This window comes from Typha angustifolia, chromosome 7 (assembly GCF_048772165.1).
Source record: "Typha angustifolia cultivar Huaian chromosome 7, ASM4877216v1, whole genome shotgun sequence".
Taxonomy (NCBI): Eukaryota; Viridiplantae; Streptophyta; class Magnoliopsida; order Poales; family Typhaceae; genus Typha; species Typha angustifolia.
In genome coordinates this window covers 14,724,304-14,751,420 of record NC_133245.1, presented here as the reverse complement: position 1 = coordinate 14,751,420, position 27,117 = coordinate 14,724,304, and the positions used below count along the sequence as shown (strand labels likewise).

General features: G+C 36.7%; 5 protein-coding genes across 10 annotated transcripts; 2 read left to right on the top strand and 3 right to left on the bottom strand.

Moving 5' to 3' along the window:
• Positions 1 to 117: 117 nt before the first annotated feature.
• Positions 118 to 8,710, top strand: LOC140762927 (DEAD-box ATP-dependent RNA helicase 8-like). Its single transcript, XM_073100914.1, has 10 exons — positions 118 to 737; positions 1,442 to 1,502; positions 2,520 to 2,754; positions 3,555 to 3,793; positions 4,592 to 4,843; positions 4,923 to 5,103; positions 6,694 to 6,782; positions 7,156 to 7,229; positions 7,316 to 7,468; positions 8,338 to 8,710. The coding sequence occupies exons 1-9, from the start codon at positions 451 to 453 to the stop codon at positions 7,392 to 7,394; spliced, it is 1,497 nt and encodes a 498-aa protein (XP_072957015.1). The 5' UTR covers positions 118 to 450; the 3' UTR covers positions 7,395 to 7,468; positions 8,338 to 8,710.
• A 623-nt stretch (positions 8,711 to 9,333) lies between these two features.
• On the top strand, positions 9,334 to 11,805 carry LOC140763217 (transcription factor MYB17-like). 6 transcript variants are annotated; one of them, XM_073101306.1, is made up of 5 exons: positions 9,334 to 9,620; positions 9,799 to 9,922; positions 10,059 to 10,360; positions 10,665 to 10,794; positions 10,958 to 11,805. In XM_073101306.1, exons 3-5 carry the CDS (start codon positions 10,228 to 10,230, stop codon positions 11,607 to 11,609), a joined length of 915 nt encoding a protein of 304 aa, XP_072957407.1. In that variant the 5' UTR covers positions 9,334 to 9,620; positions 9,799 to 9,922; positions 10,059 to 10,227; the 3' UTR covers positions 11,610 to 11,805. The 6 variants fall into 6 exon arrangements, with proteins under 6 accessions (XP_072957407.1, XP_072957406.1, XP_072957405.1 ...); XM_073101305.1 differs by having other exon boundaries at positions 10,056 to 10,360; XM_073101304.1 differs by having other exon boundaries at positions 9,779 to 9,922.
• A 3,987-nt stretch (positions 11,806 to 15,792) lies between these two features.
• LOC140763923 ((+)-neomenthol dehydrogenase-like) lies at positions 15,793 to 18,765 on the bottom strand. The gene is made up of 5 exons (XM_073102304.1): positions 18,452 to 18,765; positions 18,091 to 18,334; positions 17,122 to 17,187; positions 16,859 to 17,038; positions 15,793 to 16,373 (listed from the first exon to the last, which is right to left on the bottom strand). Exons 1-5 carry the CDS (start codon positions 18,484 to 18,486, stop codon positions 15,993 to 15,995), a joined length of 906 nt encoding a protein of 301 aa, XP_072958405.1. The 5' UTR covers positions 18,487 to 18,765; the 3' UTR covers positions 15,793 to 15,992.
• Positions 18,766 to 19,834: 1,069 nt separating this feature from the next.
• LOC140763922 ((+)-neomenthol dehydrogenase-like) lies at positions 19,835 to 22,795 on the bottom strand. The gene is made up of 5 exons (XM_073102303.1): positions 22,484 to 22,795; positions 22,123 to 22,366; positions 21,154 to 21,219; positions 20,891 to 21,070; positions 19,835 to 20,405 (listed from the first exon to the last, which is right to left on the bottom strand). The coding sequence occupies exons 1-5, from the start codon at positions 22,516 to 22,518 to the stop codon at positions 20,025 to 20,027; spliced, it is 906 nt and encodes a 301-aa protein (XP_072958404.1). The 5' UTR covers positions 22,519 to 22,795; the 3' UTR covers positions 19,835 to 20,024.
• Positions 22,796 to 23,866: 1,071 nt separating this feature from the next.
• LOC140763925 ((+)-neomenthol dehydrogenase-like) lies at positions 23,867 to 26,684 on the bottom strand. The gene is made up of 5 exons (XM_073102305.1): positions 26,517 to 26,684; positions 26,156 to 26,399; positions 25,186 to 25,251; positions 24,923 to 25,102; positions 23,867 to 24,437 (listed from the first exon to the last, which is right to left on the bottom strand). The coding sequence occupies exons 1-5, from the start codon at positions 26,549 to 26,551 to the stop codon at positions 24,057 to 24,059; spliced, it is 906 nt and encodes a 301-aa protein (XP_072958406.1). The 5' UTR covers positions 26,552 to 26,684; the 3' UTR covers positions 23,867 to 24,056.
• Between the last annotated feature and the right edge of the window lie 433 nt (positions 26,685 to 27,117).

The following is a 27,117-nucleotide window of genomic DNA, read 5'->3' as shown; positions in this document are numbered from 1 at the left end:
TTACGATACCAATAACTCGCGATCTGTACAAGGGCATTTTCGTCCTTTCATATCTCCCCTGGGCCCACCTCACAAACAGTGATATGTTCGATGCCCGCCTGCCCTAAAGTGGAAGCAAATGAATACGTTACTTCTCCCGAAGAGCTCTCCGCCATCGAAGAGATGCCAGGCTCTGATGCCTCGATCGGTGTTATTACCTTCAAATCTTTGCCTTTGTTCTGCGGATTAATGCCCGAGGGTTCCTCCGATCGACGTGGAAGCGATGGAATCCTTCCCTGATAGATCTCGCTACGATCCGTTCCCCCTTTGCCGTCGATTTTTAGAAGAAGAAACCGTAGGATTCTGTTAGGGCTTCTTGATTTCTTGCTTTGTTTTTAGATTTTTAGGAGATTCTTTGTCTTTCCCTCCGATCGGGTTTGGTATATCATCGGGGAGAAAGGTGCTTGAGGTATGAATCCTCGAGGTAGGTATCCCCCCGGGATCGGCGATGGCCGTGGGGGGAGCATGGATGGAAACCCTAATTATTATGGGAGAAGCCCTCAGCAACAGCACCAGTATGTGCAGCGGAATCCACTGCCGGGGCAGCAGCAGCAACAGCAGTTCCAGCAGTTCCAGCAGCAGCAACAGCAGTTCCAACAGCAGCAACAGCAGCAGTGGCTGAGAAGGAATCAGATGGGAAGTGATTCCTCCACCAGCAAGGCGGTAACATCAATTCAGCCTAACAGCATTGATTCAAGGTAAGCAGTAGAAGTGAAAAGTATTGTTATTTTTAGATAGTGCTTATTTTGCAAATTGCTATACTGTAATGATGTGTTGTGCTTCTTTTCTCCTTCACGATCATTTATGTTATTTAGATCGGAGTTTTGTCGTTATACATAGTAAAGTGACCTAATTCAGTAGAGCTAGTTGTTGCTCTGAGTAATTGTAGCTGAAAATATCTCTCTTTGGGAGTTGGAAACATACAGAAATGAAACGATTGTACATCTTCGCAGAAGAACTCAATTGTTTGACATGCCAAACAAAAGCAAAAGGAAGGGAGAAATTAAAAGGTGGCAACAAAAGTAACATTGAAGGAAAGAAGGGGCATTTGAAAATTAAGTTTGCTGTAAGACACAATTGTAATAATTGCTTCTGACATGTACTTTATGATCTAATTATATGATACTATGCACTCTTGTTGTAACATGGAGTTATCTGTTGAACCTTTCCTCACAATAAGTGTCTTGGCCTTTGATCTGTCTCTTGGTATGTTCAAACTTATGCCAACATTCCTACTTGGTTTAAAGCACTGCACAATTGTCAGAGTTCATGTGTTGTATATAAATTGGACTCTGTATGATTCAATGAAGTGGTGTTAAGCTATATCCTTTTAGGTTAGAACCGTTAGATGCATATCAACACTTTTGACACGTTGTTTTCCATTTTTTCCTGATTGTTGCAGTTCACAAGATTGGAAGGCACAATTAAAGATACCACCTCCAGATACACGTTACAGGACTGAGGTAAAATTTGCATGTTCACTATTATGTCAAACATTTGAATGATAGTCCTAAATTTTTAACATAGGCCCCTCACCTAGCTACCTAAATGAAAGACTGAAAGAGAACTGGGTTTATCCAGTTCAAACCAGAGAAAAGACTAGTGCGGCTAGGTTCAGTACTTGGATTTGCCGTGTTAAAGAATATAATTGGCCTGTGAAAATTTGTCACTATTAGTTTGTTTGATTATATATTTAGACTATATTTAGAGGCATCCTTATTTCTTTCGTTTATACTAAAGAAGGCAGTTTGGCTCATCCTGCTCTAGATGAAGGTAACAATTGCCTATGGTTCTGTTACATTCCTATGGTGGGCAGGTGATTAATTTTTGAACTACATAAGTACCCAACTTCAGGCGACTCATGTTAACTTCAACAGTCTTTAGTGATTGATGAGGATTCTTTCCTAATTCCGATGGTAGATATGTTTTATCTTTCAAGAACAATTGCCTTGTATGCATGTAGGACTTGGATCGGTAGCTTGCCCACTCATCAACTATTTACATCAATGCTTTTCCTTTTCAAAGCAATAACTAATTGTCTAGTATCTTAATAACAAAAATCACAATGTGACACCAACAGTCGCTAAGTAGCAATATTCTATTTTTGACTTGAATTCTGTAATAAGTTAAACTGAGGTATATTCAGTGTTTAACAAGAATATTTTCCTCTTAAAAGTTAAATCTATTGCTCAGCTTTATTTAATATACTGTTGTGTTATCTGTGTGAATCCTCGTCCATATTACGGTTCTAAATTTGATTCATTTAGCATTGTAGATCTTCATTTCATAGTTATGTTCTTGACTCTTAAAACCATCAGGCTCGTCGTGCAGCTACCTTATCTTTGTAACTTTGTTCCACAAATTTGAAACAACAATGCTGTCAGAATGATGTGGTTCCACCTGCAGACATTCACTTTTTATTGCAGAAATATTTGTTTGAAAAAGTCTCAGTTGTATAAATTTTGATATGTTATGTCCAGGATGTTACTGCAACTAAAGGGAATGAATTTGAAGACTATTTTCTGAAGCGTGAGCTACTTATGGGTATATATGAGAAGGGATTTGAAAGACCTTCTCCTATTCAAGAAGAGAGCATTCCCATTGCACTAACTGGCAGTGACATTCTCGCAAGAGCAAAAAATGGGACAGGAAAGACAGCTGCATTTTGCATTCCTGCACTGGAGAAGATTGATCAGGATAAAAATGCCATTCAAGGTCTCTTTCTCCTCCTAAACTTATGCAATCATATGAAATATTGATCAACTTCAGCAAATAGAAGAGGCTATCTTGATGTCTTGCTTGTATCATTTACTCGTATATATATCTATACATATATATTTTTTTCTTTAGGAGCATAGAACATGAACGCGTGTCCAAGGATTTCGTTTTGGTTTTGTTCTTTATACATGATATTCTTTTCCACTAGATGAGAAGATATGAAACACACATGAGTAGGCTTTGTGGATACATTAATCTTGCTTTTAGTATGTAACACATTCTTTTAGCCTCCGTTTACTTTAGGAATAACTTTTTTTTCTTATTCCAGTATACAACTTTTAGTTCCAGAATAACAACTAGAATTCATAATAACCACATTTTAGAATATTAATATTGTTCTTCAAAATTAGATTTTATATCACATACCAACATAATTACTAATTTACCTACTATCTATTTCTTTTATCAAATCAAAGGGCATTTATGGTAATTTCATAAAAAATCAAACACTTTTTTTCTTCACTTTATATCACATCGAAGACAATTATTATACATTTATTCCAGAATACAAGTGAACATAAGAATAACTATTCTTGAAAAAAAAATTCATTTTAGAAATAACAAAGATGAATATCTATTTTAGAATTGATCTTATTCCTAAAGTAAATGAGGCCTTATTGATATTCATGTTTGTTGCAAATTAGTTGTTCTAGACCAAATATTTGTTTGATGTAAATAGTTTTGTGATAGAGTTCAAACAACTTTTCATATTTACTTATTGGATTTCTTGTGTTCAGTTGTTATATTGGTTCCTACAAGGGAATTAGCGCTGCAAACATCACAAGTTTGTAAAGAGCTTGGGAAACACTTGAATATCCAAGTTATGGCGACCACCGGAGGAACCAGCCTAAAAGATGATATTATGCGTTTGTATCAACCTGTCCATTTGCTTGTTGGAACACCTGGTCGAATAATTGATCTTTCTAAGAAAGGTGTTTGTGTCCTGAAGGATTGTGCAATGCTCATTATGGACGAGGTATCTTAGGGCTAAAGAGTTTTTGCATTATGAGGAAGTTAATGTGTTTATTTGTTATGGATATTGTTATAGTTTTTAATCATGGCTTGTGAATACATCAATTATGCTCTCATTTGGGATCTCATCCCATCATGTGTGAGGAAAAGCCCTTCAATGCATGCTTTTTAACCAGTGCTACTTCTCAATTTGTTAGAATTTTACTAGTTCTGATCTTGTGCTTTTGTGCACTCTCTCTCTCTCTCTCTCTCTCTCTCTTCTAAGTCAAGGCAAATGGCAAAGTGATATACATACATCTCTGATAAAAAATCAAATTGCAGTGCCAGAAACTTTTGTACCGGTGCTTCTATCTCAAGTCATTGTACTTTATCAACAAGAACCAAGTAAAACATGTTAGATTATAGTCTTACATACACTTGTTGGTGAAGTATACTTAGTATTTATGAAATTTGTTAGGGTTCCATAGTTGTCAAGGATTGTTTTTTTTTGGGTTAAGATGGCATGTTTTTCATTGGCCATCAAAAGGCTTTCATTGTTGGCTTGTAATGGTAACAAGCATTCAGCTACATAGTGTCCAGTTTTATTCATTGTCTTGCATAGATTTAAACATTATGTTCCTTTCGTGATGTTTACTTACTGTTAGTTAATTCTTCGACACTTAGTATTGCACTAAATCCAGTTTTCAGCAAGTATCGAACCTGATAAAAAGATTGAATTGGCAGCAGCAATTTTAGAAATGTTTTCATGTATTCTGAATTCACTTGTAGCTTCAAGTTGAATGTTCTGCCTTTGCTCTTACAGGCAGACAAGCTTCTATCTCCGGAGTTCCAACCTTCTATAGAGCAGCTGATTCGTTTCCTTCCTGCTAATCGACAGATTTTACTGTTTTCAGCAACCTTCCCTGTAACTGTGAAGGATTTCAAAGACAAATATTTACCAAAACCTTATATAATTAATCTTATGGATGAGCTTACACTGAAAGGAATTACACAATACTATGCTTTTGTAGAAGAAAGGCAGAAAGTTCATTGCCTCAACACTCTTTTCTCAAAGGTTTAACCTAATTGCCTCTTCTTGCTTTGTGTGTTTCATCAATAATTTGAGATAATGAATTTGCTGTTTGTTTTGACAGCTTCAAATCAACCAGTCGATCATATTTTGCAACTCTGTCAACCGGGTAGAACTATTGGCAAAGAAAATCACCGAGCTTGGTTATTCTTGCTTCTATATTCATGCTAAAATGTTGCAAGATCATCGGAATAGAGTTTTCCATGATTTTCGTAATGGTGCATGCAGGAACCTTGTTTGCACAGGTATTATACCATTCTTTCGGTAAATTTTACTTGAAGCACCTGTAATATTTTGTTTCTTACCATCTATAAGTTCACATTTTTAGGAGAATATGCTTGTTACTGTTTCTAATTCCTTCAGAATGTATGTGTTGTCTTATTTAGTTGTTCCAGCCTTCCAGGGTATCTTAATTACATATTGTTTGACATAACCATGTGATTGAGATTATTAATCTGCTGAAAAACTTGTCAAACTCAATATGCAACTTTGTGATAGTAGATGATCTCCATTTCCTATGAGAGATAAGCAAGCCAGCAAATATGAATGATCTTGATTTTGAGTCAAGAAGTCTCTTCCAGATAGGACTTATGTAATTTCCTAATCTTTATTTGTTTCCTTGGATGGTGCAACAGTCTTAACTCTGGGCAAAATTATTTAGAATTTTTACATTGTCATTCACTTATTTGCTGAACCTAATTATCTTTTCATTCACTCATAGCTACAACAATGTTTTTGGTCTCCAATTTGGTGAACACAGTTGAAAGATCTTTTTTGTGATATTCTCCTTTTAGGTTTTCTGTGTATTTGCTCTGATCTGTTTGCAACATGATTTGTTATCAAACTTCATCACAGTACAGATTGCCACAGTTATACAGTGTTCTGATCTTTTTTCATTTTGCTCTTTGTTTTTCCCATAGAGGCCCTAATATATTAATATCCTATATGACCAAAATCATTGGCACTAAATGCTTGGTCGTTGTTATCTTATACGAGACCTAAAGAATTGCTTGTTTTTATAAGAGCTCACACCTATGAAAATGGTGATAGTTCATATATTGTTAATTTGTTTTTTCTGTGGAGGATTTAAGTTCGTCCACCTGTCCTGATTACAGAAGATCTTACTGATATTTTGTAATGTGCAAGCCATTGTTTTAAAAAACTCCTGCCTTAGCCTTCTGTCTTAGATAGAATATAACTAGTCTCTGCTTAGGTCCCATCTAGCTAATTGCCTTAGCATATCGTATCATACTTTAGTATGTAAATTGAACCTGAAAAGCAAATTCATTGTATATGTTGATAAATTAGTGGATTGTAATAGTTTATTTCTGAACAAGAATGCACTAATATATTATTTAGATTGTAGTTATTAATTTTAACTTATTCTCTAATTATTATTTCCTTTAATTCTTTATTTATTTATTAACCGTCTTGAATTCTGGGCATCTGCCTAGCGCTTAAGCACTATTTGGTCCCTTATCTGCCTGTCCACTGCTCAGTCTTTTAAAACTTAATGCAGGCAAAATATTGTCATCTAGTGCAGATGATTTAGTTCCACCTGATACTAGGCTCCTCTCTTTAGTGGGCCTGGGTCAAAATTTTCTCTTTTACACACTTTTTGCAAGATGTAATACCATAGTTTCTTTAGAGAAAGATTTTGGGTTATTTTAAGAATTATATTATTTGAATATGGCTACTTATTTCAGTGGATTGCGTCTTGTTATTGCTATATCATTCATGGTTAACTTGATAGTAGCTGTAGGCTGATAATCATTGTGGATGATAATTGAGTTATTTTTATTTTGTGACATTTTTGTAATTTTCTTTATTTGCAGATCTCTTTACGAGGGGGATAGATATCCAGGCTGTTAATGTTGTTATCAATTTTGATTTTCCGAAGAACGCTGAAACGTATCTCCACAGGGTATGATGTTGTTTACCCTTGAGCATGCTGTTGTTAGAAACTCTTACCGTCTGTTGTTACATGTCAATTAATATTATTTGCTTATAGAGTAGCTTTTATAGCTAGGTGAATAAAGGAAAAAACAAAGCTGATTAGTTAGTTGAACTAGTAGTGTATAATTTCCAAGCATGAAGAAAAGGACAGTTTAATATGGAAATATGAGTCAGCTTGCTTAGACTTTGCCGGTCCTTTTGCACTGTTTCTAGATTGAACTATCATCAAATTGGTTCACTTGATCTGGTAACAAACTCCTAAATTTGGCAGTGTGTTATGTTTTGCCCAGCTTGGTTTCTATTTACTTTATTTCCTAATAAGTCAACATATAATTTTTTAGGTTGGTCGTTCTGGGAGATTTGGCCACCTTGGTTTAGCAGTGAATTTGATCACATATGAGGACCGCTTCAACTTGTATGACTCATTGAATCACGAATATGCACGGTTACTCTATTTTACTGATTGTTTTCCTTTATACTGATATATTTGTTCAACGACAGGTATAGAATCGAGCAAGAACTTGGGACTGAAATAAAACAGATACCTCCACAGATAGACCAGACTATATACTGCAGATGATGTGTGAGATAAATCAGCGTCCTCTTTGTTGGTGGACATTTAGAAGGCCACCTTTGTAAATATCAGCTTATCAAGTAATAAATTTCTCTACTCATCCTTATAGTTTATCATATGTTGAGTTTTTTTTTTCCAACATATAATGCTTGGATATAAACTTAGTTCCTTGTAGGAGGTTATGATGTCACATGGCTAACTTACTGCTCAATCATAATTGTATAATGCCTGGTATGTTGCTGCTAAGGTTTCTCGCATCACTGGTGGAGTTAGGGATGAAAATAGACTAAGCATATCCATGTTCTATATGATAAACTTATATCAGTCTGTTTAAGTCAAGATTGGATAGTAAACCAATGATGGCACCAAATCCATTGTGATTTTGTTTCTTGATCAGATGTATTTCCTTTATTTCTTTTAAGAAGTTTGTAACCATATACATATTTAAATCAGAACTAAATTTATTTGTAATCTAGCTGAATAATAATATAAGAACCTATAATCGTTGCCCACATGCTCCAAATTTTGGTAGATAAATTCAAGGTAGTAAAGTATATTAAATATATTTTTGCCTACTTAACCGAAATCCCTTTTTTTCCCATCAAACATTTCTTTGTGTCTTTCATTTGTTATTATATAACTTGATTTTGTCCAAGAATATAATTGTCAATGGTGAAGAGACATGAGGGCTTTGCATAAATCAAAGGGGATTACATTAGAATAACAGGAATAGTTTACATGGTGAAGCTCCATGAAATAACTGAAAAAAACTTTCTTTGTTTTTGTGAAACACATCTCTTTGTTTCTTGATGTGTGTATGTATATCTTACATGCGTATGCTATCAACTTACGCTCATGAATTGTGCCCCAGTTTATTTGCATTCTTTTTTCTATTTCCGTTTCCTTCTCTGACAGATTTTTCGTTGATGTTGTCCTTCTGTGTATCCAGGGTTCTGTTGCCTTGCCTCAATTCCTGAGCTAGCGTCTGATGGGGCATTCATCCGGATGATATTGATATCAGTTCATGTAGTGGATCCTTTATGCTGACACCGCTGTGGTTGACTAGCAACTATCATGTTCTTATCACTTGTAGGTTGTCGGTATTTCTAACTGGAGACGTTTTTTGTATGCCTGACAAAGTTATTGTTAAGGCTTTAAATTGCTTTGAAGTTTCATTATTCTCTTTAATGTACTGTATAGCACTATAGGAGCTGCTTACTCTGACGACCTCCAGGATTGTGTGTTGGGTGAGTGCAACTTGGCATTAGTATTTGTAGTGTCAATGTATTTTCTTCATGAATTCAGATATTGCAACCTGATCAAAGATACGTGAACAACTGTATGCTTTCATTATTGGCCAAACATTTTGCTTTGTTTGGTGTGGCAGATAACACCTTTTAGTCATCGGTAGCCTCTAATGGATATTTGATGAATTTGGCGAAGCTAGGATATAGATTATTAATGTCATACTGCCATAACGGTGTAGTTTATCGATCAAAATGAAGTTTCGATTCGAGGCAACAAATGAGCTATTTGTTCTCGATGGTGTTATTATTAACAGGGAGTGGGCTATTCTTCATGTGGCTCTTGTTCTGCAGATAGAATGTCATTATGGAACTTTAAAATTAGATCAGGCGATATATGTGGTATGTATAAAATGCTTGGGGTTCCTTCAACACGTCCAGGCGTCCTCCATTACTAGTACCCATTGCCTCAGTGTGTTCCCATCGAAATTAATCATAATGGCATCGGTTGCAGCGCATAGGGGGATTTCAGAGCGGGTAAATAGGATAGAGCTTGAAGCCTGCTTGCTGTATGTTGTTTTACCATGTTTTTCTACTCTTTTCCCAACTAGCTTATAGCTCTTGTAACTAAAGAATACTATTTATTACTTTGACATTGATGTAATTGTTCTTGATCTGGAACCTTTTGGGCGGCACGTGGAGGATACATTTGGCAGCACGCTTGAAGACACGGATGGCATTGTCGTAATTATGTCCTCTGATGATCGCGTCCAGGAAGAAGCATTTGACGCCTGCTGGACACTTGTGTTGGACGCCTTAATTTCCGATTCATATATTGTCAAACGGTAGAACAACAAGCAACTCCCCTCTCTTAGCCCACTTCCCAATACCCTTCTCATATATCCCTACTAAATCTTCCTCCACCTCCCTCCGCATTTAAGTCGTCGCAGCCAAAGCAGCTCGCCCCTCCATTAGCAGAGATTTGAAGGTAAGATTGCCAACCCCTAGTAGTAGTAGTGGTGGTGATAGTAGTAGTAGTAGTAGTAGTAGTAGTAGTAGTAGTAGTAGTAGTTTTAGTCTCTCTCTCTCTCTCTCTTTCTCTCAACAACCTTAAAAGCGAAATTGACCTCTAAACCCTAACCCTAGACCCCGTCCGGTTCAATCAGTGGTGAAGGAACTGCAGAGAAGCCTCTGAGAAATCCGCATTTACTCACCCCCGTCTCTGATTTCTGAGCTGCGTCCGTAGGACCGAAGCCATTAACTTCGTTCCCATCTCTTCTCTCCATTTACGTGAGGATATACATCTCTTCAATCTTTTCCCCAAGTCTTCTGAATGTACTTGTTCTGTATCATTTAATGAGAGCTCTACTTTCTATCTATTATTTTTATGTATTTTCTTTTTTGTCTTTCTGATTGCTTGCAGCAGGTGATATCCATGCATTTAAAGCTTCGTGATCCGCCTCGTTTATAAATTTTCCTCGGGCCTTGAGCCACTTTTTTTTTTCCTCCCCCTCTTCTACTGCTCTCTTACTCTCTTCTTCTTCCTCACGTTTTTGGGAGGAGGAGGAGGAGGAGGTCCGGAGGAGCTGGTAATAATGGGGAGAGCTCCTTGCTGTGACAAGCTAGGGTTGAAGAAAGGCCCGTGGACGCCGGAAGAAGACAAGATCCTCGTCGACTACATCAAATCCAACGGCCATGGGAGCTGGCGGTCTCTTCCCAAGCTCGCAGGTTTTCCTCTTTATTATAATATCGCCCATCCTTCGTCATCCAAAACTTCGTCTCTTTTACTTCGACGGAGTCACATTGGAATTTTATGCGGAGGCCGCATAAAAGTTGAATTTAATAACCCAGTCCTTCCGTCGTCCTATATGCACGTATACTCGCAATTACTCCCTCACAACGTTACCTTAGAATAGGAAGCTCATTGACCGAGTACGACCATATATATAATAAGAATATTATCTCATTCTTAAATTTAATTTTATTTTTTTCTTTTGGTATTCTTTGGGGTATTTGGGTGCGTAAATGCCAGGTCTGCTTCGATGCGGTAAGAGCTGTCGCTTAAGGTGGACCAATTACTTACGCCCCGACATCAAACGTGGCCCTTTCACGCCGGAGGAGCAAAAATCCATCGTTCAGCTCCACGGCATCGTCGGTAACAAGTAATTATTTCTCTCTGCGAGGGCCATAGTGCACTTAATGCCGTGGTACCTTTTCTTTGTTTTATTTCTTCCGGGACTGTCCCATGAGTCATTATTAGTTTCTTTCATTGCGCTCCAATTATACCGAATCGAATCCGAATCGAATCGAATCGAATTGAATTAGGTGGTCCACGATCGCGGCCCAGCTTCCGGGGCGGACGGATAACGAGATCAAGAACTACTGGAACACCCACCTCAAGAAGCGGCTGCTAAAGATGGGGATCGACCCGGACACCTATACGCCTTCCTCCCCCTCGCGCTCCACGTCACCTTCCACCTTCCCCGCCACGCGCCACATGGCTCAGTGGGAGAACGCCAGGCTGGAGGCCGAGGCGCGCCTCTCCCGCGAGTCGATCCTCTTTTCCGCTTCCGCCGCCGCCGGTGGTGCCTCCACCTCCTCTTTGGCTACCGCGGACGGCGAGGACGATGCGTCCTGTTCTAAAAGTGAGGACTTTTTCCTCCGGATCTGGAACTCGGAAGTCGGGGACGCGTTCCGGAAGCAAATCCAGTCGTCGCTGACTTCGTCTTCGACGAAGCTGCCGTCGGCGGTGAAGGAGGAGGCGGAGAGCGGCGTGGGAGTCGGAGAAGGGCGGCGGGCGGCGGAGGTGGCGGGAGGAGATGATTCCTCGGGGTCGAACGAGGTCGATGAGACGTACCGGTTGTTCTTGGACTTCGCCGGCGATGAGCTTGCGTTGTTCCATAGTAACCTTGGGAGCTTCTCATCGCTCTTTGGTGGTGATCTAGCGGAGGCCTCGCTGGACACAGCTTTTAAATGACTAATTTACCCCCTTCCTGTATTTTGGTCCCTTTTTTGTGGTATTATATATTATTGTACCTTAAACGGTGTGGATGTGAAGAGGTTTTGTTTTCTAAGAGACAGCGATCGATCGATCGATCTTGTTATCTTGTAGGTAGCTACTGTGAGTTACAAGTTGTTCATCAGATCGATCTACTTTAATTAATTTTTACTAGCTATCACATGCTTCTAATTTTTTGGCATCGATCGCTTGTGGATTTGACTGGCAATCCTTGTTCTACGTACGTGAATAACTTCATTCATGCATGCATGAACCAAAGGCTTCACAACTTTTAATGCTTCGCGCGCATGCAGATCATGGTCAAGTTTCTTTGCAAACTATGATCGTAATAGGTTTTATTATATAATAATAATCCAACGTTCTCTTCTCTTGCTGAAAGGGTGGTGGTGGTGGTGTTAGGCTTTTGTAAAAGGAACAGCTTAATAAACGTGGCGGCCGAAGTACGGCTGGGTAAAGTCTCTTTCTGGGCTCCCAATTAGTAAAGAGACCTCCAAATAATTAATGGCAGTACGTACATATATACGGCTGTGTTGGATGATGATACTCTGCACAAATTTGTCCTATTTTTCTTAAACTTTATAGATCAAAGAAATATTCTTATTGCTCGTACGGAGCACAGATCGAAATGTGGACGTTCACCGAGCACCAGTCTCAATCCCCTATTTTCCTCCTCCTATTTTGGGTGTGATCTGCTTCTCGACGATGATTAAAAGAAAAGAAATCATCCGAAACCCCTATTATTATGAATTATTATTATTATTATTTAAAAGACTGTTACATTAAATTTAGTTCGGACAAAATGTCAATTCATTTATAGTACAAAAAATATTAAATAATAGATTGGACAGTTGAACGGTCTCTCCTTTTAACCTACTCATAAAACAAACACCCTTAGTATTTAATTACTATACCATATATCTATCGCACCATACTAGCTATTTATCTAAATAAATTATAGCTAGTTCACGTAAAATTTAAACTACATAGGTCAAAACGAGTAGTATTATTATTTACCTCCAGGGTTAAAATAAATTAATGATCCACAAAGTTATACGCGCGTGTGGGGCAGAGTTCATCATGTGGGCATGCCTTACTAGTCGGAAGAGCTCGTGAGACAAAGGCATGTAGCATTAAATGTTGTGAATGTGCATGCACTTCCTTGTTGTAACTTGCAAGGACATCTAAAAGAGAAAGGAGACGAGACGAGACGAGACGAGAAGCAGTGCAATGCCACGCCACGGCTCCGGCTCGGTCACTTCGCTCGTCTCCAAATAAACGATGGACGTCATCAAGTGATCCGCAGCACAGTCCACAGTCGCACCTCCATCTCAACCTCAGCCGCGTTTAGGTGTCAGAAGGGAGAAAACGATCGACAGAGAGAGAGAGAGAGAGAGAGAGAGAAAAGCAAGCAAGCATTTAAAGCGTCAAAAGGTCATTAAATGCTCGCCTCCTTTTTAACTTTTCTCTCTCTCTCTCTCTCTCTCTCGCAGGAGTCAGGAGTCAGGACCACTGTAGAGCTGTTGTTGGGAAGCACATGGTCTGTTTGCTTCTAATTTTAGAGAATTTTGTATTGTTTTTTATGTAATGTGCTCGAACATTGTTTACGATCTAAACGATAACTAGTTTTGCGTGTGTATGTATGTATGTATGTATGTTGATCTAATGGTAGAGCCAATTTTTTAAAGATAATAAACTACGACGGGCAAAGTCCATATACACGCAAATCACAAATGCCCGTTATTCTCTCACTCTCTCTCTCTCTCTAAAATTGACATGGTGCATATGATAGGAGTCAAATTAAGTCGAGTGACAGGTACCCATAAGAATCGTAAGCTGTACTGAAAGAGGAGGGAACCAATTGATTAAACTCCAAATGCTGTGATCCCACCCACATACAATTCCGATCATGTTATTTAGGAAAAAGACATGAAAAGTTCTTAATGCATGCTTGTATATGCAGGAACAAAGAAAAATTATGGAATAGGTCGTATACTTGTGTTTAAAATTGTATTCTGTATATGTATGTGTGTATAGAACACCACACTTATTTCTTTTTTATTTTCTTTATAAGTCAGTCTTAGTTCTACTAGGATTTAGTGTAAGATCTCTCCACCTAAATTAGAGGTTTTTTTCTTGCTGCCGGTAAAATCTTCCTCTCCCATTTTCTAGCTGGAGTCACTTGGAGATGAAAGAGGTTTTCTCCTTTTTCTCTCCCTTCCCTAACCCTTTACTTGCCCTTCCCTCTTGTTTGTTACTCGCTCCCTCCTAGGTCTCTCTCCTTTTCCTCAATTTATCATCTAAACCTAGTTCTCTAGCCTCATTCTCTCACCGACGTGTTTCTTGTCATCATTTTTGCCCATCTATCATAGTCCACTTACCTTAGCCACTTCTCGTAATTATTTTGCCCCTCGCCCCTCCTCGCCGTTAGCAACCGTCGATTCCCCTTATTGTTGCTATCCCCAATCGATGCCTTCTTTACTATTGGTTGTTGTTGTCTATCACGTGCCATTCAATATGGCCATAGGTTTACACATCTTTTGTAGTTCGACTAACTTCTATTTGTCTTGTTTCCTTTCATAATTTTTTAGATTTGTCTCTGTAGAATGTTGGAGATTAATCTCCGACCGTTGGGAATCAATAAAGCTATAAATTTATAACTATTAAATTATTACAGAGCCGCATGTTAACTTTAAGTCTTTATGTGTTCGTGCATCTTTTAAGATTCTTCTTTCTTATATATTCTATATAAGCTCTAAGGTTTGATATCTTACTTTTTTTTTTTTTTTGTTAGGATGCAAACTGTTCTAATAAGTGAGGATTTTAAGTTAAAGAGTCGTCGTTCTATCTCCTCTCTAATTTATGTATCAAATTAATTTATTCAATAAATAAAATTTATACCAACCGACTATCCCTCAAGAAAAAAAAAAACAATATATGTATATACGTGTATACATATATGTATGCTTATAATTATCGAATTTGCGTTGGATCATAACCATGGAGTCTTCTTCATGTAGAGGCCTTTCGATGCTCTTCTTACATCTAATCTACAATGTATTGTATAGAGACAGATTTACTACATAGTTGGGGCTATTGATTGGCTGACTACACTTCTACAAACAAAATGACTTACGATTTGAGGAAAGCTCAGAAATAGTTCCAAAATTAATACGAACTCCTGTCTCTCTCTCATCCAAAGCGAGCTATTAATTGTTCAAATGTACCTCCGTCCCTGCATCAGCATCTTACATTATTGTTCCAACTCCCTGCAGTACATCACATTATTAATTTCTTTCTCAAGATATAGATATTTATATCTGATATCCTTTGGGCTTTCACCAATAGAAAATTAAAACAAACCTAATATCATTTAATGATGAGTTTGGTATAACCTAATCTGGTTTCCAATACTTTTCTGTGGTATGAAGGACATAGGATGAAGTCTATGGGACAGATCCAATTATTGAACTTCCAAGTTTTGTTGCTCATAATTTGTTATTACGAACAGCAGCATCTGCTTAATTAGGGTTAAGAGATATGTTCCTGTTTTTAAGAAAAGAGTTCTAAAGATTTATATCGTGAGATATGCTCATTAATATCCTAGTTATTTTCACTTGCCTATATTCATCAAGCTTGCATTCTATCATAAAAGATATTTTCTGTTTTATTTATTATGCATTCTGAATAAAATTCCTCTATGTTTAGCTATTAAGAAGCAGATCACAGTAGCCATTCATAATTTTAATTGATTGGAGTTTAATGTTCTTGATCTGTGCATGTAATGAAGCAAAGGTTCCAAATAAGGTTTTGGGAAACTAAGAGATAAATGAAATAGATGAAAACTAAGAGAAATCAGGAAAATTCATAAAAAAAATAATATTTTGTAGATCATTTAAAAAAAACATTTATTTTTCCTATACAATTAGGCTTTTACCACTGGAAGTAATTCAATAAATTGAAGATGCTAGATCTTTTCAAGTGTGATGACACTGTCAATGCAATGGAGATGAGCAGAATTTCACTGTCATTCCATTCAGCTATGTTAGCTTCTTTGCACACATTAAGATTAGTAGAATGACATTCTCAATGCAATTGCATCTAAATTTAACAAATCCTTTTACTAGTGGATGAATCAAAGACAGATGGGAAGACGGATCAAACAATAAATTACTGGCTGACTGACTATTTGTGCTATTCAACTCTGCTTGTCTTCAGCAAAATGTTATTGAGCAATATAAACAAGCTTATTTCATGAAGAAAGTAAGTATGACCCATGAGTTTGAAGGTCTCAAACAACAAGCTGCATATGTATCTTCACACTGGATGATAGAGAATATTAAGTTACTCAAAGGATGACACTTCGGTCTGACAATAGAAAAGACCTGAGGGGCAATCATCTGAAAGTAATGCTAACATTACAGGACCTTTAGCGCCCTCTTCAACGGTCCGAATCCCAGTATTCCAGTTAAAGTCTGTCTTCACAAAACCAGGATCGACATTATTAATACAGATCGTAGGATACTTCTTTGCAAGAATTCTTGTGTAGGCAGACAAAGCAACTTTGGAGACTGTATAAGCAGATCCTCTGGCAGGCCAACCATTCTCTTCATGTTTCTCTTCTCTGAAATCATTCAGAAAGGATTCCACCAGTCCGTCTAATCTCTCTTCGGTTAGATTGTTCATATTTGCTATTTCCTTCCTGATATTTTCATTAGGGATATGCTGAAACAAATAGAAGGAACGAACTGATGATATGCTTTTAAGTAGTTAGTGAGTCAAGACTAGTATATTTTGTATCAAACTCTAGCAACTCATCTGAAGATTTGAAAAATCGATAATTAAGTAAGTTTAGAATCAAAGAAGAATTAATTATATCACGAAAAATATGATTCTACTCAATGATCATTGTAGATACTTATGCAGGTATAAAGATGGAAGAAATACGAAAACAAACTAAAAGGCCTTGAATTTCAAAAGCTCTAAAAAATAAAAAAAAGTCTAAGACTATCAAGTGATGACAGAATTCCTAAGACAATCAAATTCTAACACTATACAAAACTGTTGTTTCCCCAATATATAATCTATTCTGTCTTAGAAGGGTTATCAAAACCATCTGATCTTATAAATAAAGATATAAAATCAATGTAATATGTAGGTTTTATTTGTTTCCAGTCATTTTAAGAAAATAAATCGTGCTATATTAATACCTGCAACCTCCCATACTCAGAGGAGAGAATAACAATCTTTGGCGACTGAGATAACCAAAGAAGAGAGATGAGCGCCTCACACATTCTTTTGGTTCCATAGTAATTGATGTTGATACATTCTTCTGCCTTCTCATGACTCTCCAGTCTCATGTCAAAGAGAGTTGAAAATGCAACTTGTTGCTTCGTGTGAAAAACATAAACTAGTCAGACCACTTGTACAAAAATTGTTAAACTCTATTAGAGTGCCAAGAAAGTGAAGTTACCGGTTGATTCAAGAGAGCTAAAGCCTCAGGTTTTAATTCCACTCCACCAACTGCTGCATTGTTTATCTGAGAAGCATGGTATATATAAGCTTTTGCTAAACAGAAGGTATAAGATGAAGGCCATGAAGTTCCCATCAATTGAAGAAACTTATAGAAAGATACGTTATACTGTCATGTCCATGGAGATGATGACTCAATTCTAGGCTCCACGGCAAACAATTTATTGGTAATGGGTAGGAATGGATATAAAATGGAACGATCCGACTCTAACAAATTTCAGACCAAATGCTAAAAAAATAAAAGAAAAAGAACTTCAACAAAGGCATGAGACAGAGAGCCTAGAGCTCCAACTGATATCTTCTATAAAATGTGCATGAACTTATGGGTCCTTACATCTAACACACAAAAAAATGAACCCGTAAATGAAACACAAGTCTCATAGAAAAAATGAATGAACCCGTAAATGAAATGCTTGTAACTGCTACTGAACATACAAAAGCTTTGCCAATAGACAAAAATTAGGGAGGTACTGATAACAACTCAGTCAGAACTATCCCGAGTTACATGATGATTATCTCATATTTTATCTGGCTGGAGGAATAGATGATTTCCTTCACCTATCAAATTTTGGCATCAAGACATCCAGATCCACATCTTAGCACATTTCTTTTGCATCTGCATGCTTTGTGTTAGCATCCATCTTCAGATCAGACACCTAGGTGATGTCTAAAATGTGATGCGATATCAGACTATTTTATACCATAGAGCCTCATCCAATTCTTTTTAATTCAAGATGTTTCAGGATAGTAGCATGGCTACACATCAGAGGAGCACCATCTATTCAACAACATGTACAATTAAACACAGAAGGGTATCATTTGCAAAATGTATAGCGAGTTAGAATTTCCCAAACATCAACAAGCCTCTAATTTGAAAAAGGAAGCATAATTTTTCATTAGCCTTGCTCACCAATATATCAAGCCTTCCAAAATGGGCACGGATGTAGTTTGCCAAGGAAGCGACACTAGCAGAATCAGCTACGTCAAGCTGATGAAACACCACATCTGATGCCCCTTCCTCACGAAGCTTCTTAACAGCTGCTGTTCCCCTCTCTACATCTCTTGCAGTTAACAAAACCTTGACCCCTTTGGCTGAAAGCTGCCTACATATCTCCAATCCAATTCCTTTGTTCGCCCCTGTCACTACTGCAATCCTACAAGTTGGAAGGAACAATCTCATGATATGTACAGGAAATTGGATTCAAAGCCATTCTTTCTGCAGTTCATTACTTCCAATTAAATCCAGTGGAAGTGGATGAGAGAAAATTTACCTCTTTTGGGTTGTTTCATGGATGCTTGCTTCCATGTTCCTGGTTCAAGTGGATGTGAACGCAAAGATAGAAGCTGGGAGTTGGATCGGAATTTACAGGAAGTGCAGCTAGAAGTCCATCCTGGGGGCTGAAGAAGAGGACATTGGGACAAAAGTCAACAAGAAAAAAAACATTTAATCAGCAAAAAAGTCGAAAGAAGGAATAGGACAGTGATCTTAACCAACATCTAGTGGACATCTTCAAGACAACATAACAAAATAAAAAAGAAGAAGATAATATTGGAGTCCATAATACAAAATATATCCATTGTACGGTTTCATAATCTCCAACCATGGATATTATTCATGTTACATAAAGGATGACCGAAATATACAATATATGATTCAGTCTCTCTACCGTGGATATCATTCTTAGTAGTTTCTTTCTCAAGATATAGATATTTATATCTGATATCCGTTGGGCTCTCACCAATAGAAAAATAAAATTAACCTACTATCATTTAATGATGAGTTAGGTATAACTTACTTAATTTGGTTTCCAATGCTTTTCTGTGGTATGAAGGACATAGGATGATATCTATGGGACAGATCCAATTATTTAACTTCCAAGTTTTGTTGCTCATAATTTGTTCGATTGATGTGGAAAAAAATTTATTGTAGATATGCTTACTACGAACAGCAGCATCTGCTTGATTAGGGTTAAGAGATATGTTCCTGTTTTTAAGAAAAGAGTTCTAAAGATTTATATCCTGAGATATGCTTATTAATATCCTAGTTATTTTCACTTGCCTATATTCATCAAGCTTGCATTCTATCATAAAAGATATCTTCTGTTTTATTTATTACGAATTCTGAATAAGAGTCTTCTATGTTTTGCTATTAAGAAGCAAATCACAGTAGTCATTCATAATTTTAATTGCTTGGCGTTTTCTTGATCAGTGCAGGTAATGAAGCAAAGTTCCAAATATGGTTTTGGGTCTTAAGAGAAAACGAAACAGATCAGCTTTAAAAAGAAAATATCAAAAGAATGCTAAATGGTACCAGAGAAATAAATGAAATAGAGGAAATTAAGAGAAATCAGGAAAATTCATAAGAAAATTAATTTTGTAGATCATTTATAAAAAAAAACATTTATTTTTCCTATACAATTAGGCTTTTACCACTGGAAGTAATTCAATAAATTGAAGATGCTAGATCTTTTCAAGTGTGATGACACTGTCAATGCAATGGAGATGAGCAGAATTTCACTGTCATTCCATTCAGCTATGTTAGCTTCTTTGCACACATTAAGATTAGTAGAATGACATTCTCAATGCAATTGCATCTAAATTTAACAAATCCTTTTACTAGTGGATGAATCAAAGACAGATGGGAAGATCTGAAGTGGACCAAACCAAAAATTACTGGCTGACTGACTAATTGTGCAGTTCAACTCTGCTTGTCTTCAGCAAAATGTTATTGAGCAATATAAACAAGCTTATTTCATGAAGAAAGTAAGTATGACCCATGAGTTTGAAGGTCTCAAACAACAAGCTGCATATGTATCTTCACACTGGATGATAGAGAATATTAAGTTACTCAAAGGATGACACTTCGGTCTGACAATAGAAAAGACCTGAGGGGCAATCATCTGAAAGTAATGCTAACATTACAGGACCTTTAGCGCCCTCTTCAACGGTCCGAATCCCAGTATTCCAGTTAAAGTCTGTCTTCACAAAACCAGGATCGACACTATTAATACAGATCGTAGGATACTTCTTTGCAAGAATTCTTGTGTAGGCAGACAAAGCAACTTTGGAGACTGTATAAGCAGATCCTCTGGCAGGCCAACCATTCTCTTCATGTTTCTCTTCTCTGAAATCATTCAGAAAGGATTCCACCAGTCCGTCTAATCTCTCTTCGGTTAGATTGTTCATATTTGCTATTTCCTTCCTGATATTTTCATTAGGGATATGCTGAAACAAATAGAAGGAACGAACTGATGATATGCTTTTAAGTAGTTAGTGAGTCAAGACTAGTATATTTTGTATCAAACTCTAGCAACTCATCTGAAGATTTGAAAAATCGATAATTAAGTAAGTTTAGAATCAAAGAAGAATTAATTATATCACGAAAAATATGATTCTACTCAATGATCATTGTAGATACTTATGCAGGTATAAAGATGGAAGAAATACGAAAACAAACTAAAAGGCCTTGAATTTCAAAAGCTCTAAAAAATAAAAAAAAGTCTAAGACTATCAAGTGATGACAGAATTCCTAAGACAATCAAATTCTAACACTATACAAAACTGTTGTTTCCCCAATATATAATCTATTCTGTCTTAGAAGGGTTATCAAAACCATCTGATCTTATAAATAAAGATATAAAATCAATGTAATATGTAGGTTTTATTTGTTTCCAGTCATTTTAAGAAAATAAATCGTGCTATATTAATACCTGCAACCTCCCATACTCAGAGGAGAGAATAACAATCTTTGGCGACTGAGATAACCAAAGAAGAGAGATGAGCGCCTCACACATTCTTTTGGTTCCATAGTAATTGATGTTGATACATTCTTCTGCCTTCTCATGACTCTCCAGTCTCATGTCAAAGAGAGTTGAAAATGCAACTTGTTGCTTCGTGTGAAAAACATAAACTAGTCAGACCACTTGTACAAAAATTGTTAAACTCTATTAGAGTGCCAAGAAAGTGAAGTTACCGGTTGATTCAAGAGAGCTAAAGCCTCAGGTTTTAATTCCACTCCACCAACTGCTGCATTGTTTATCTGAGAAGCATGGTATATATAAGCTTTTGCTAAACAGAAGGTATAAGATGAAGGCCATGAAGTTCCCATCAATTGAAGAAACTTATAGAAAGATACGTTATACTGTCATGTCCATGGAGATGATGACTCAATTCTAGGCTCCACGGCAAACAATTTATTGGTAATGGGTAGGAATGGATATAAAATGGAACGATCCGACTCTAACAAATTTCAGACCAAATGCTAAAAAAATAAAAGAAAAAGAACTTCAACAAAGGCATGAGACAGAGAGCCTAGAGCTCCAACTGATATCTTCTATAAAATGTGCATGAACTTATGGGTCCTTACATCTAACACACAAAAAAATGAACCCGTAAATGAAACACAAGTCTCATAGAAAAAATGAATGAACCCGTAAATGAAATGCTTGTAACTGCTACTGAACATACAAAAGCTTTGCCAATAGACAAAAATTAGGGAGGTACTGATAACAACTCAGTCAGAACTATCCCGAGTTACATGATGATTATCTCATATTTTATCTGGCTGGAGGAATAGATGATTTCCTTCACCTATCAAATTTTGGCATCAAGACATCCAGATCCACATCTTAGCACATTTCTTTTGCATCTGCATGCTTTGTGTTAGCATCCATCTTCAGATCAGACACCTAGGTGATGTCTAAAATGTGATGCGATATCAGACTATTTTATACCATAGAGCCTCATCCAATTCTTTTTAATTCAAGATGTTTCAGGATAGTAGCATGGCTACACATCAGAGGAGCACCATCTATTCAACAACATGTACAATTAAACACAGAAGGGTATCATTTGCAAAATGTATAGCGAGTTAGAATTTCCCAAACATCAACAAGCCTCTAATTTGAAAAAGGAAGCATAATTTTTCATTAGCCTTGCTCACCAATATATCAAGCCTTCCAAAATGGGCACGGATGTAGTTTGCCAAGGAAGCGACACTAGCAGAATCAGCTACGTCAAGCTGATGAAACACCACATCTGATGCCCCTTCCTCACGAAGCTTCTTAACAGCTGCTGTTCCCCTCTCTACATCTCTTGCAGTTAACAAAACCTTGACCCCTTTGGCTGAAAGCTGCCTACATATCTCCAATCCAATTCCTTTGTTCGCCCCTGTCACTACTGCAATCCTACAAGTTGGAAGGAACAATCTCATGATATGTACAGGAAATTGGATTCAAAGCCATTCTTTCTGCAGTTCATTACTTCCAATTAAATCCAGTGGAAGTGGATGAGAGAAAATTTACCTCTTTTGGGTTGTTTCATGGATGCTTGCTTCCATGTTCCTGGTTCAAGTGGATGTGAACGCAAAGATAGAAGCTGGGAGTTGGATCGGAATTTACAGGAAGTGCAGCTAGAAGTCCATCCTGGGGGCTGAAGAAGAGGACATTGGGACAAAAGTCAACAAGAAAAAAAACATTTAATCAGCAAAAAAGTCGAAAGAAGGAATAGGACAGTGATCTTAACCAACATCTAGTGGACATCTTCAAGACAACATAACAAAATAAAAAAGAAGAAGATAATATTGGAGTCCATAATACAAAATATATCCATTGTACGGTTTCATAATCTCCAACCATGGATATTATTCATGTTACATAAAGGATGACCGAAATATACAATATATGATTCAGTCTCTCTACCGTGGATATCATTCTTAGTAGTTTCTTTCTCAAGATATAGATATTTATATCTGATATCCGTTGGGCTCTCACCAATAGAAAAATAAAATTAACCTACTATCATTTAATGATGAGTTAGGTATAACTTACTTAATTTGGTTTCCAATGCTTTTCTGTGGTATGAAGGACATAGGATGATATCTATGGGACAGATCCAATTATTTAACTTCCAAGTTTTGTTGCTCATAATTTGTTCGATTGATGTGGAAAAAAATTTATTGTAGATATGCTTACTACGAACAGCAGCATCTGCTTGATTAGGGTTAAGAGATATGTTCCTGTTTTTAAGAAAAGAGTTCTAAAGATTTATATCCTGAGATATGCTTATTAATATCCTAGTTATTTTCACTTGCCTATATTCATCAAGCTTGCATTCTATCATAAAAGATATCTTCTGTTTTATTTATTACGAATTCTGAATAAGAGTCTTCTATGTTTTGCTATTAAGAAGCAAATCACAGTAGTCATTCATAATTTTAATTGCTTGGCGTTTTCTTGATCAGTGCAGGTAATGAAGCAAAGTTCCAAATATGGTTTTGGGTCTTAAGAGAAAACGAAACAGATCAGCTTTAAAAAGAAAATATCAAAAGAATGCTAAATGGTACCAGAGAAATAAATGAAATAGAGGAAATTAAGAGAAATCAGGAAAATTCATAAGAAAATTAATTTTGTAGATCATTTATAAAAAAAAACATTTATTTTTCCTATACAATTAGGCTTTTACCACTGGAAGTAATTCAATAAATTGAAGATGCTAGATCTTTTCAAGTGTGATGACACTGTCAATGCAATGGAGATGAGCAGAATTTCACTGTCATTCCATTCAGCTATGTTAGCTTCTTTGCACACATTAAGATTAGTAGAATGACATTCTCAATGCAATTGCATCTAAATTTAACAAATCCTTTTACTAGTGGATGAATCAAAGACAGATGGGAAGATCTGAAGTGGACCAAACCAAAAATTACTGGCTGACTGACTAATTGTGCAGTTCAACTCTGCTTGTCTTCAGCAAAATGTTATTGAGCAATATAAACAAGCTTATTTCATGAAGAAAGTAAGTATGACCCATGAGTTTGAAGGTCTCAAACAACAAGCTGCATATGTATCTTCACACTGGATGATAGAGAATATTAAGTTACTCAAAGGATGACACTTCGGTCTGACAATAGAAAAGACCTGAGGGGCAATCATCTGAAAGTAATGCTAACATTACAGGACCTTTAGCGCCCTCTTCAACGGTCCGAATCCCAGTATTCCAGTTAAAGTCTGTCTTCACAAAACCAGGATCGACACTATTAATACAGATCGTAGGATACTTCTTTGCAAGAATTCTTGTGTAGGCAGACAAAGCAACTTTGGAGACTGTATAAGCAGATCCTCTGGCAGGCCAACCATTCTCTTCATGTTTCTCTTCTCTGAAATCATTCAGAAAGGATTCCACCAGTCCGTCTAATCTCTCTTCGGTTAGATTGTTCATATTTGCTATTTCCTTCCTGATATTTTCATTAGGGATATGCTGAAACAAATAGAAGGAACGAACTGATGATATGCTTTTAAGTAGTTAGTGAGTCAAGACTAGTATATTTTGTATCAAACTCTAGCAACTCATCTGAAGATTTGAAAAATCGATAATTAAGTAAGTTTAGAATCAAAGAAGAATTAATTATATCACGAAAAATATGATTCTACTCAATGATCATTGTAGATACTTATGCAGGTATAAAGATGGAAGAAATACGAAAACAAACTAAAAGGCCTTGAATTTCAAAAGCTCTAAAAAATAAAAAAAAGTCTAAGACTATCAAGTGATGACAGAATTCCTAAGACAATCAAATTCTAACACTATACAAAACTGTTGTTTCCCCAATATATAATCTATTCTGTCTTAGAAGGGTTATCAAAACCATCTGATCTTATAAATAAAGATATAAAATCAATGTAATATGTAGGTTTTATTTGTTTCCAGTCATTTTAAGAAAATAAATCGTGCTATATTAATACCTGCAACCTCCCATACTCAGAGGAGAGAATAACAATCTTTGGCGACTGAGATAACCAAAGAAGAGAGATGAGCGCCTCACACATTCTTTTGGTTCCATAGTAATTGATGTTGATACATTCTTCTGCCTTCTCATGACTCTCCAGTCTCATGTCAAAGAGAGTTGAAAATGCAACTTGTTGCTTCGTGTGAAAAACATAAACTAGTCAGACCACTTGTACAAAAATTGTTAAACTCTATTAGAGTGCCAAGAAAGTGAAGTTACCGGTTGATTCAAGAGAGCTAAAGCCTCAGGTTTTAATTCCACTCCACCAACTGCTGCATTGTTTATCTGAGAAGCATGGTATATATAAGCTTTTGCTAAACAGAAGGTATAAGATGAAGGCCATGAAGTTCCCATCAATTGAAGAAACTTATAGAAAGATACGTTATACTGTCATGTCCATGGAGATGATGACTCAATTCTAGGCTCCACGGCAAACAATTTATTGGTAATGGGTAGGAATGGATATAAAATGGAACGATCCGACTCTAACAAATTTCAGACCAAATGCTAAAAAAATAAAAGAAAAAGAACTTCAACAAAGGCATGAGACAGAGAGCCTAGAGCTCCAACTGATATCTTCTATAAAATGTGCATGAACTTATGGGTCCTTACATCTAACACACAAAAAAATGAACCCGTAAATGAAACACAAGTCTCATAGAAAAAATGAATGAACCCGTAAATGAAATGCTTGTAACTGCTACTGAACATACAAAAGCTTTGCCAATAGACAAAAATTAGGGAGGTACTGATAACAACTCAGTCAGAACTATCCCGAGTTACATGATGATTATCTCATATTTTATCTGGCTGGAGGAATAGATGATTTCCTTCACCTATCAAATTTTGGCATCAAGACATCCAGATCCACATCTTAGCACATTTCTTTTGCATCTGCATGCTTTGTGTTAGCATCCATCTTCAGATCAGACACCTAGGTGATGTCTAAAATGTGATGCGATATCAGACTATTTTATACCATATGAGCCTCATCCAATTCTTTTTAATTCAAGATGTTTCAGGATAGTAGCATGGCTACACATCAGAGGAGCACCATCTATTCAACAACATGTACAATTAAACACAGAAGGGTATCATTTGCAAAATGTATAGCGAGTTAGAATTTCCCAAACATCAACAAGCCTCTAATTTGAAAAAGGAAGCATAATTTTTCATTAGCCTTGCTCACCAATATATCAAGCCTTCCAAAATGGGCACGGATGTAGTTTGCCAAGGAAGCGACACTAGCAGAATCAGCTACGTCAAGCTGATGAAACACCACATCTGATGCCCCTTCCTCACGAAGCTTCTTAACAGCTGCTGTTCCCCTCTCTACATCTCTTGCAGTTAACAAAACCTTGACCCCTTTGGCTGAAAGCTGCCTACATATCTCCAATCCAATTCCTTTATTCGCCCCTGTCACTACTGCAATCCTACAGGTTGGAAGGAACAATCTCATGATATGTACAGGAAGTTGGATTCGGAGCAATTCTTTCTGTAGTTCATTACTTCCAATTAAATCCAGTGGAAGTGGATGAGAGGAAGTTTACCTCCTTTGGGTTGTTTCAGGGATGTTTGCTTCCATGTTCCTGGTTCAAGTGGATGTGAACGCAAACCAAGAAGCAGGGAGTTGGATCGGAATTTACAGGAAGTGCAGCTAGAAGTCCATCATGGGAGCTGGAGAAGAGGACATTGGGACAAAAGTCAGCAAGAAAACAGCATAAAGTGGAAGATAGGGAAAAAAGATACTATTGGAGTTTATAATATAAGACGTATCTATCGTACATTTCATAATATCCGACCGTGGATATTTTTCAAGTTACATAAAAGATGGCCGAAATATACAACGTATGATTCAGTCTCTCTACCGTGGATATCATTTTTTTCCATTCCTTTTTTTCTTTTCTTTTTTTTCTTTTCAGCCCATTTAAAGTCCATGGATACTAATTATTTGTTTTTTTAAAATAAATTTTTTGATAGAGAAAAAGAAAATAATTACTCTCTTATTTTACTCTTCAATCTCCTCGTTTTCGCTCTCCGTTGATCTTGTCATCACCCATTGTTCAGGTATAAAAGATCATCAATGAAGGTATTGGTCACATCCACTACTTCGACGTCAATGCCTTAGCTCGAAAAGAAAGAAGAGTTTAG

What these genes read in the sequence shown, in the direction of transcription:
- LOC140763925 (XM_073102305.1), bottom strand. Translation starts at nt 26,551, where the DNA reads ATGGAAGCAAACATCCCTGAAACAACCCAAAGGAG. An exon ending in TTGGAAGGCTTGATATATTG is followed by an intron (nt 25,252 to 26,155) that starts GTGAGCAAGGCT and finishes CATGCTTCTCAG; the next exon opens with ATAAACAATGCAGCAGTTGG. An exon ending in TAGCTCTCTTGAATCAACCG is followed by an intron (nt 25,103 to 25,185) that starts GTAACTTCACTT and finishes TTTCACACGAAG; the next exon opens with CAACAAGTTGCATTTTCAAC.
- LOC140763923 (XM_073102304.1), bottom strand. Translation starts at nt 18,486, where the DNA reads ATGGAAGCAAGCATCCATGAAACAACCCAAAAGAG. An exon ending in CATGAAACAACCCAAAAGAG is followed by an intron (nt 18,335 to 18,451) that starts GTAAATTTTCTC and finishes TCCAACTTGTAG; the next exon opens with GATTGCAGTAGTGACAGGGG. An exon ending in TTGGAAGGCTTGATATATTG is followed by an intron (nt 17,188 to 18,090) that starts GTGAGCAAGGCT and finishes CATGCTTCTCAG; the next exon opens with ATAAACAATGCAGCAGTTGG.
- LOC140763922 (XM_073102303.1), bottom strand. Translation starts at nt 22,518, where the DNA reads ATGGAAGCAAGCATCCATGAAACAACCCAAAAGAG. An exon ending in TAGCTCTCTTGAATCAACCG is followed by an intron (nt 21,071 to 21,153) that starts GTAACTTCACTT and finishes TTTCACACGAAG; the next exon opens with CAACAAGTTGCATTTTCAAC. An exon ending in CTGAGTATGGGAGGTTGCAG is followed by an intron (nt 20,406 to 20,890) that starts GTATTAATATAG and finishes TATTTGTTTCAG; the next exon opens with CATATCCCTAATGAAAATAT.
- LOC140762927 (XM_073100914.1), top strand. Translation starts at nt 451, where the DNA reads ATGAATCCTCGAGGTAGGTATCCCCCCGGGATCGGCGATGGCCGTGGG. An exon ending in GGATAAAAATGCCATTCAAG is followed by an intron (nt 2,755 to 3,554) that starts GTCTCTTTCTCC and finishes TCTTGTGTTCAG; the next exon opens with TTGTTATATTGGTTCCTACA. An exon ending in CAATGCTCATTATGGACGAG is followed by an intron (nt 3,794 to 4,591) that starts GTATCTTAGGGC and finishes TTGCTCTTACAG; the next exon opens with GCAGACAAGCTTCTATCTCC.
- LOC140763217 (XM_073101302.1), top strand. Translation starts at nt 10,228, where the DNA reads ATGGGGAGAGCTCCTTGCTGTGACAAGCTAGGGTTGAAGAAAGGCCCG. An exon ending in GTCTCTTCCCAAGCTCGCAG is followed by an intron (nt 10,361 to 10,664) that starts GTTTTCCTCTTT and finishes CGTAAATGCCAG; the next exon opens with GTCTGCTTCGATGCGGTAAG. An exon ending in CACGGCATCGTCGGTAACAA is followed by an intron (nt 10,795 to 10,957) that starts GTAATTATTTCT and finishes GAATTGAATTAG; the next exon opens with GTGGTCCACGATCGCGGCCC.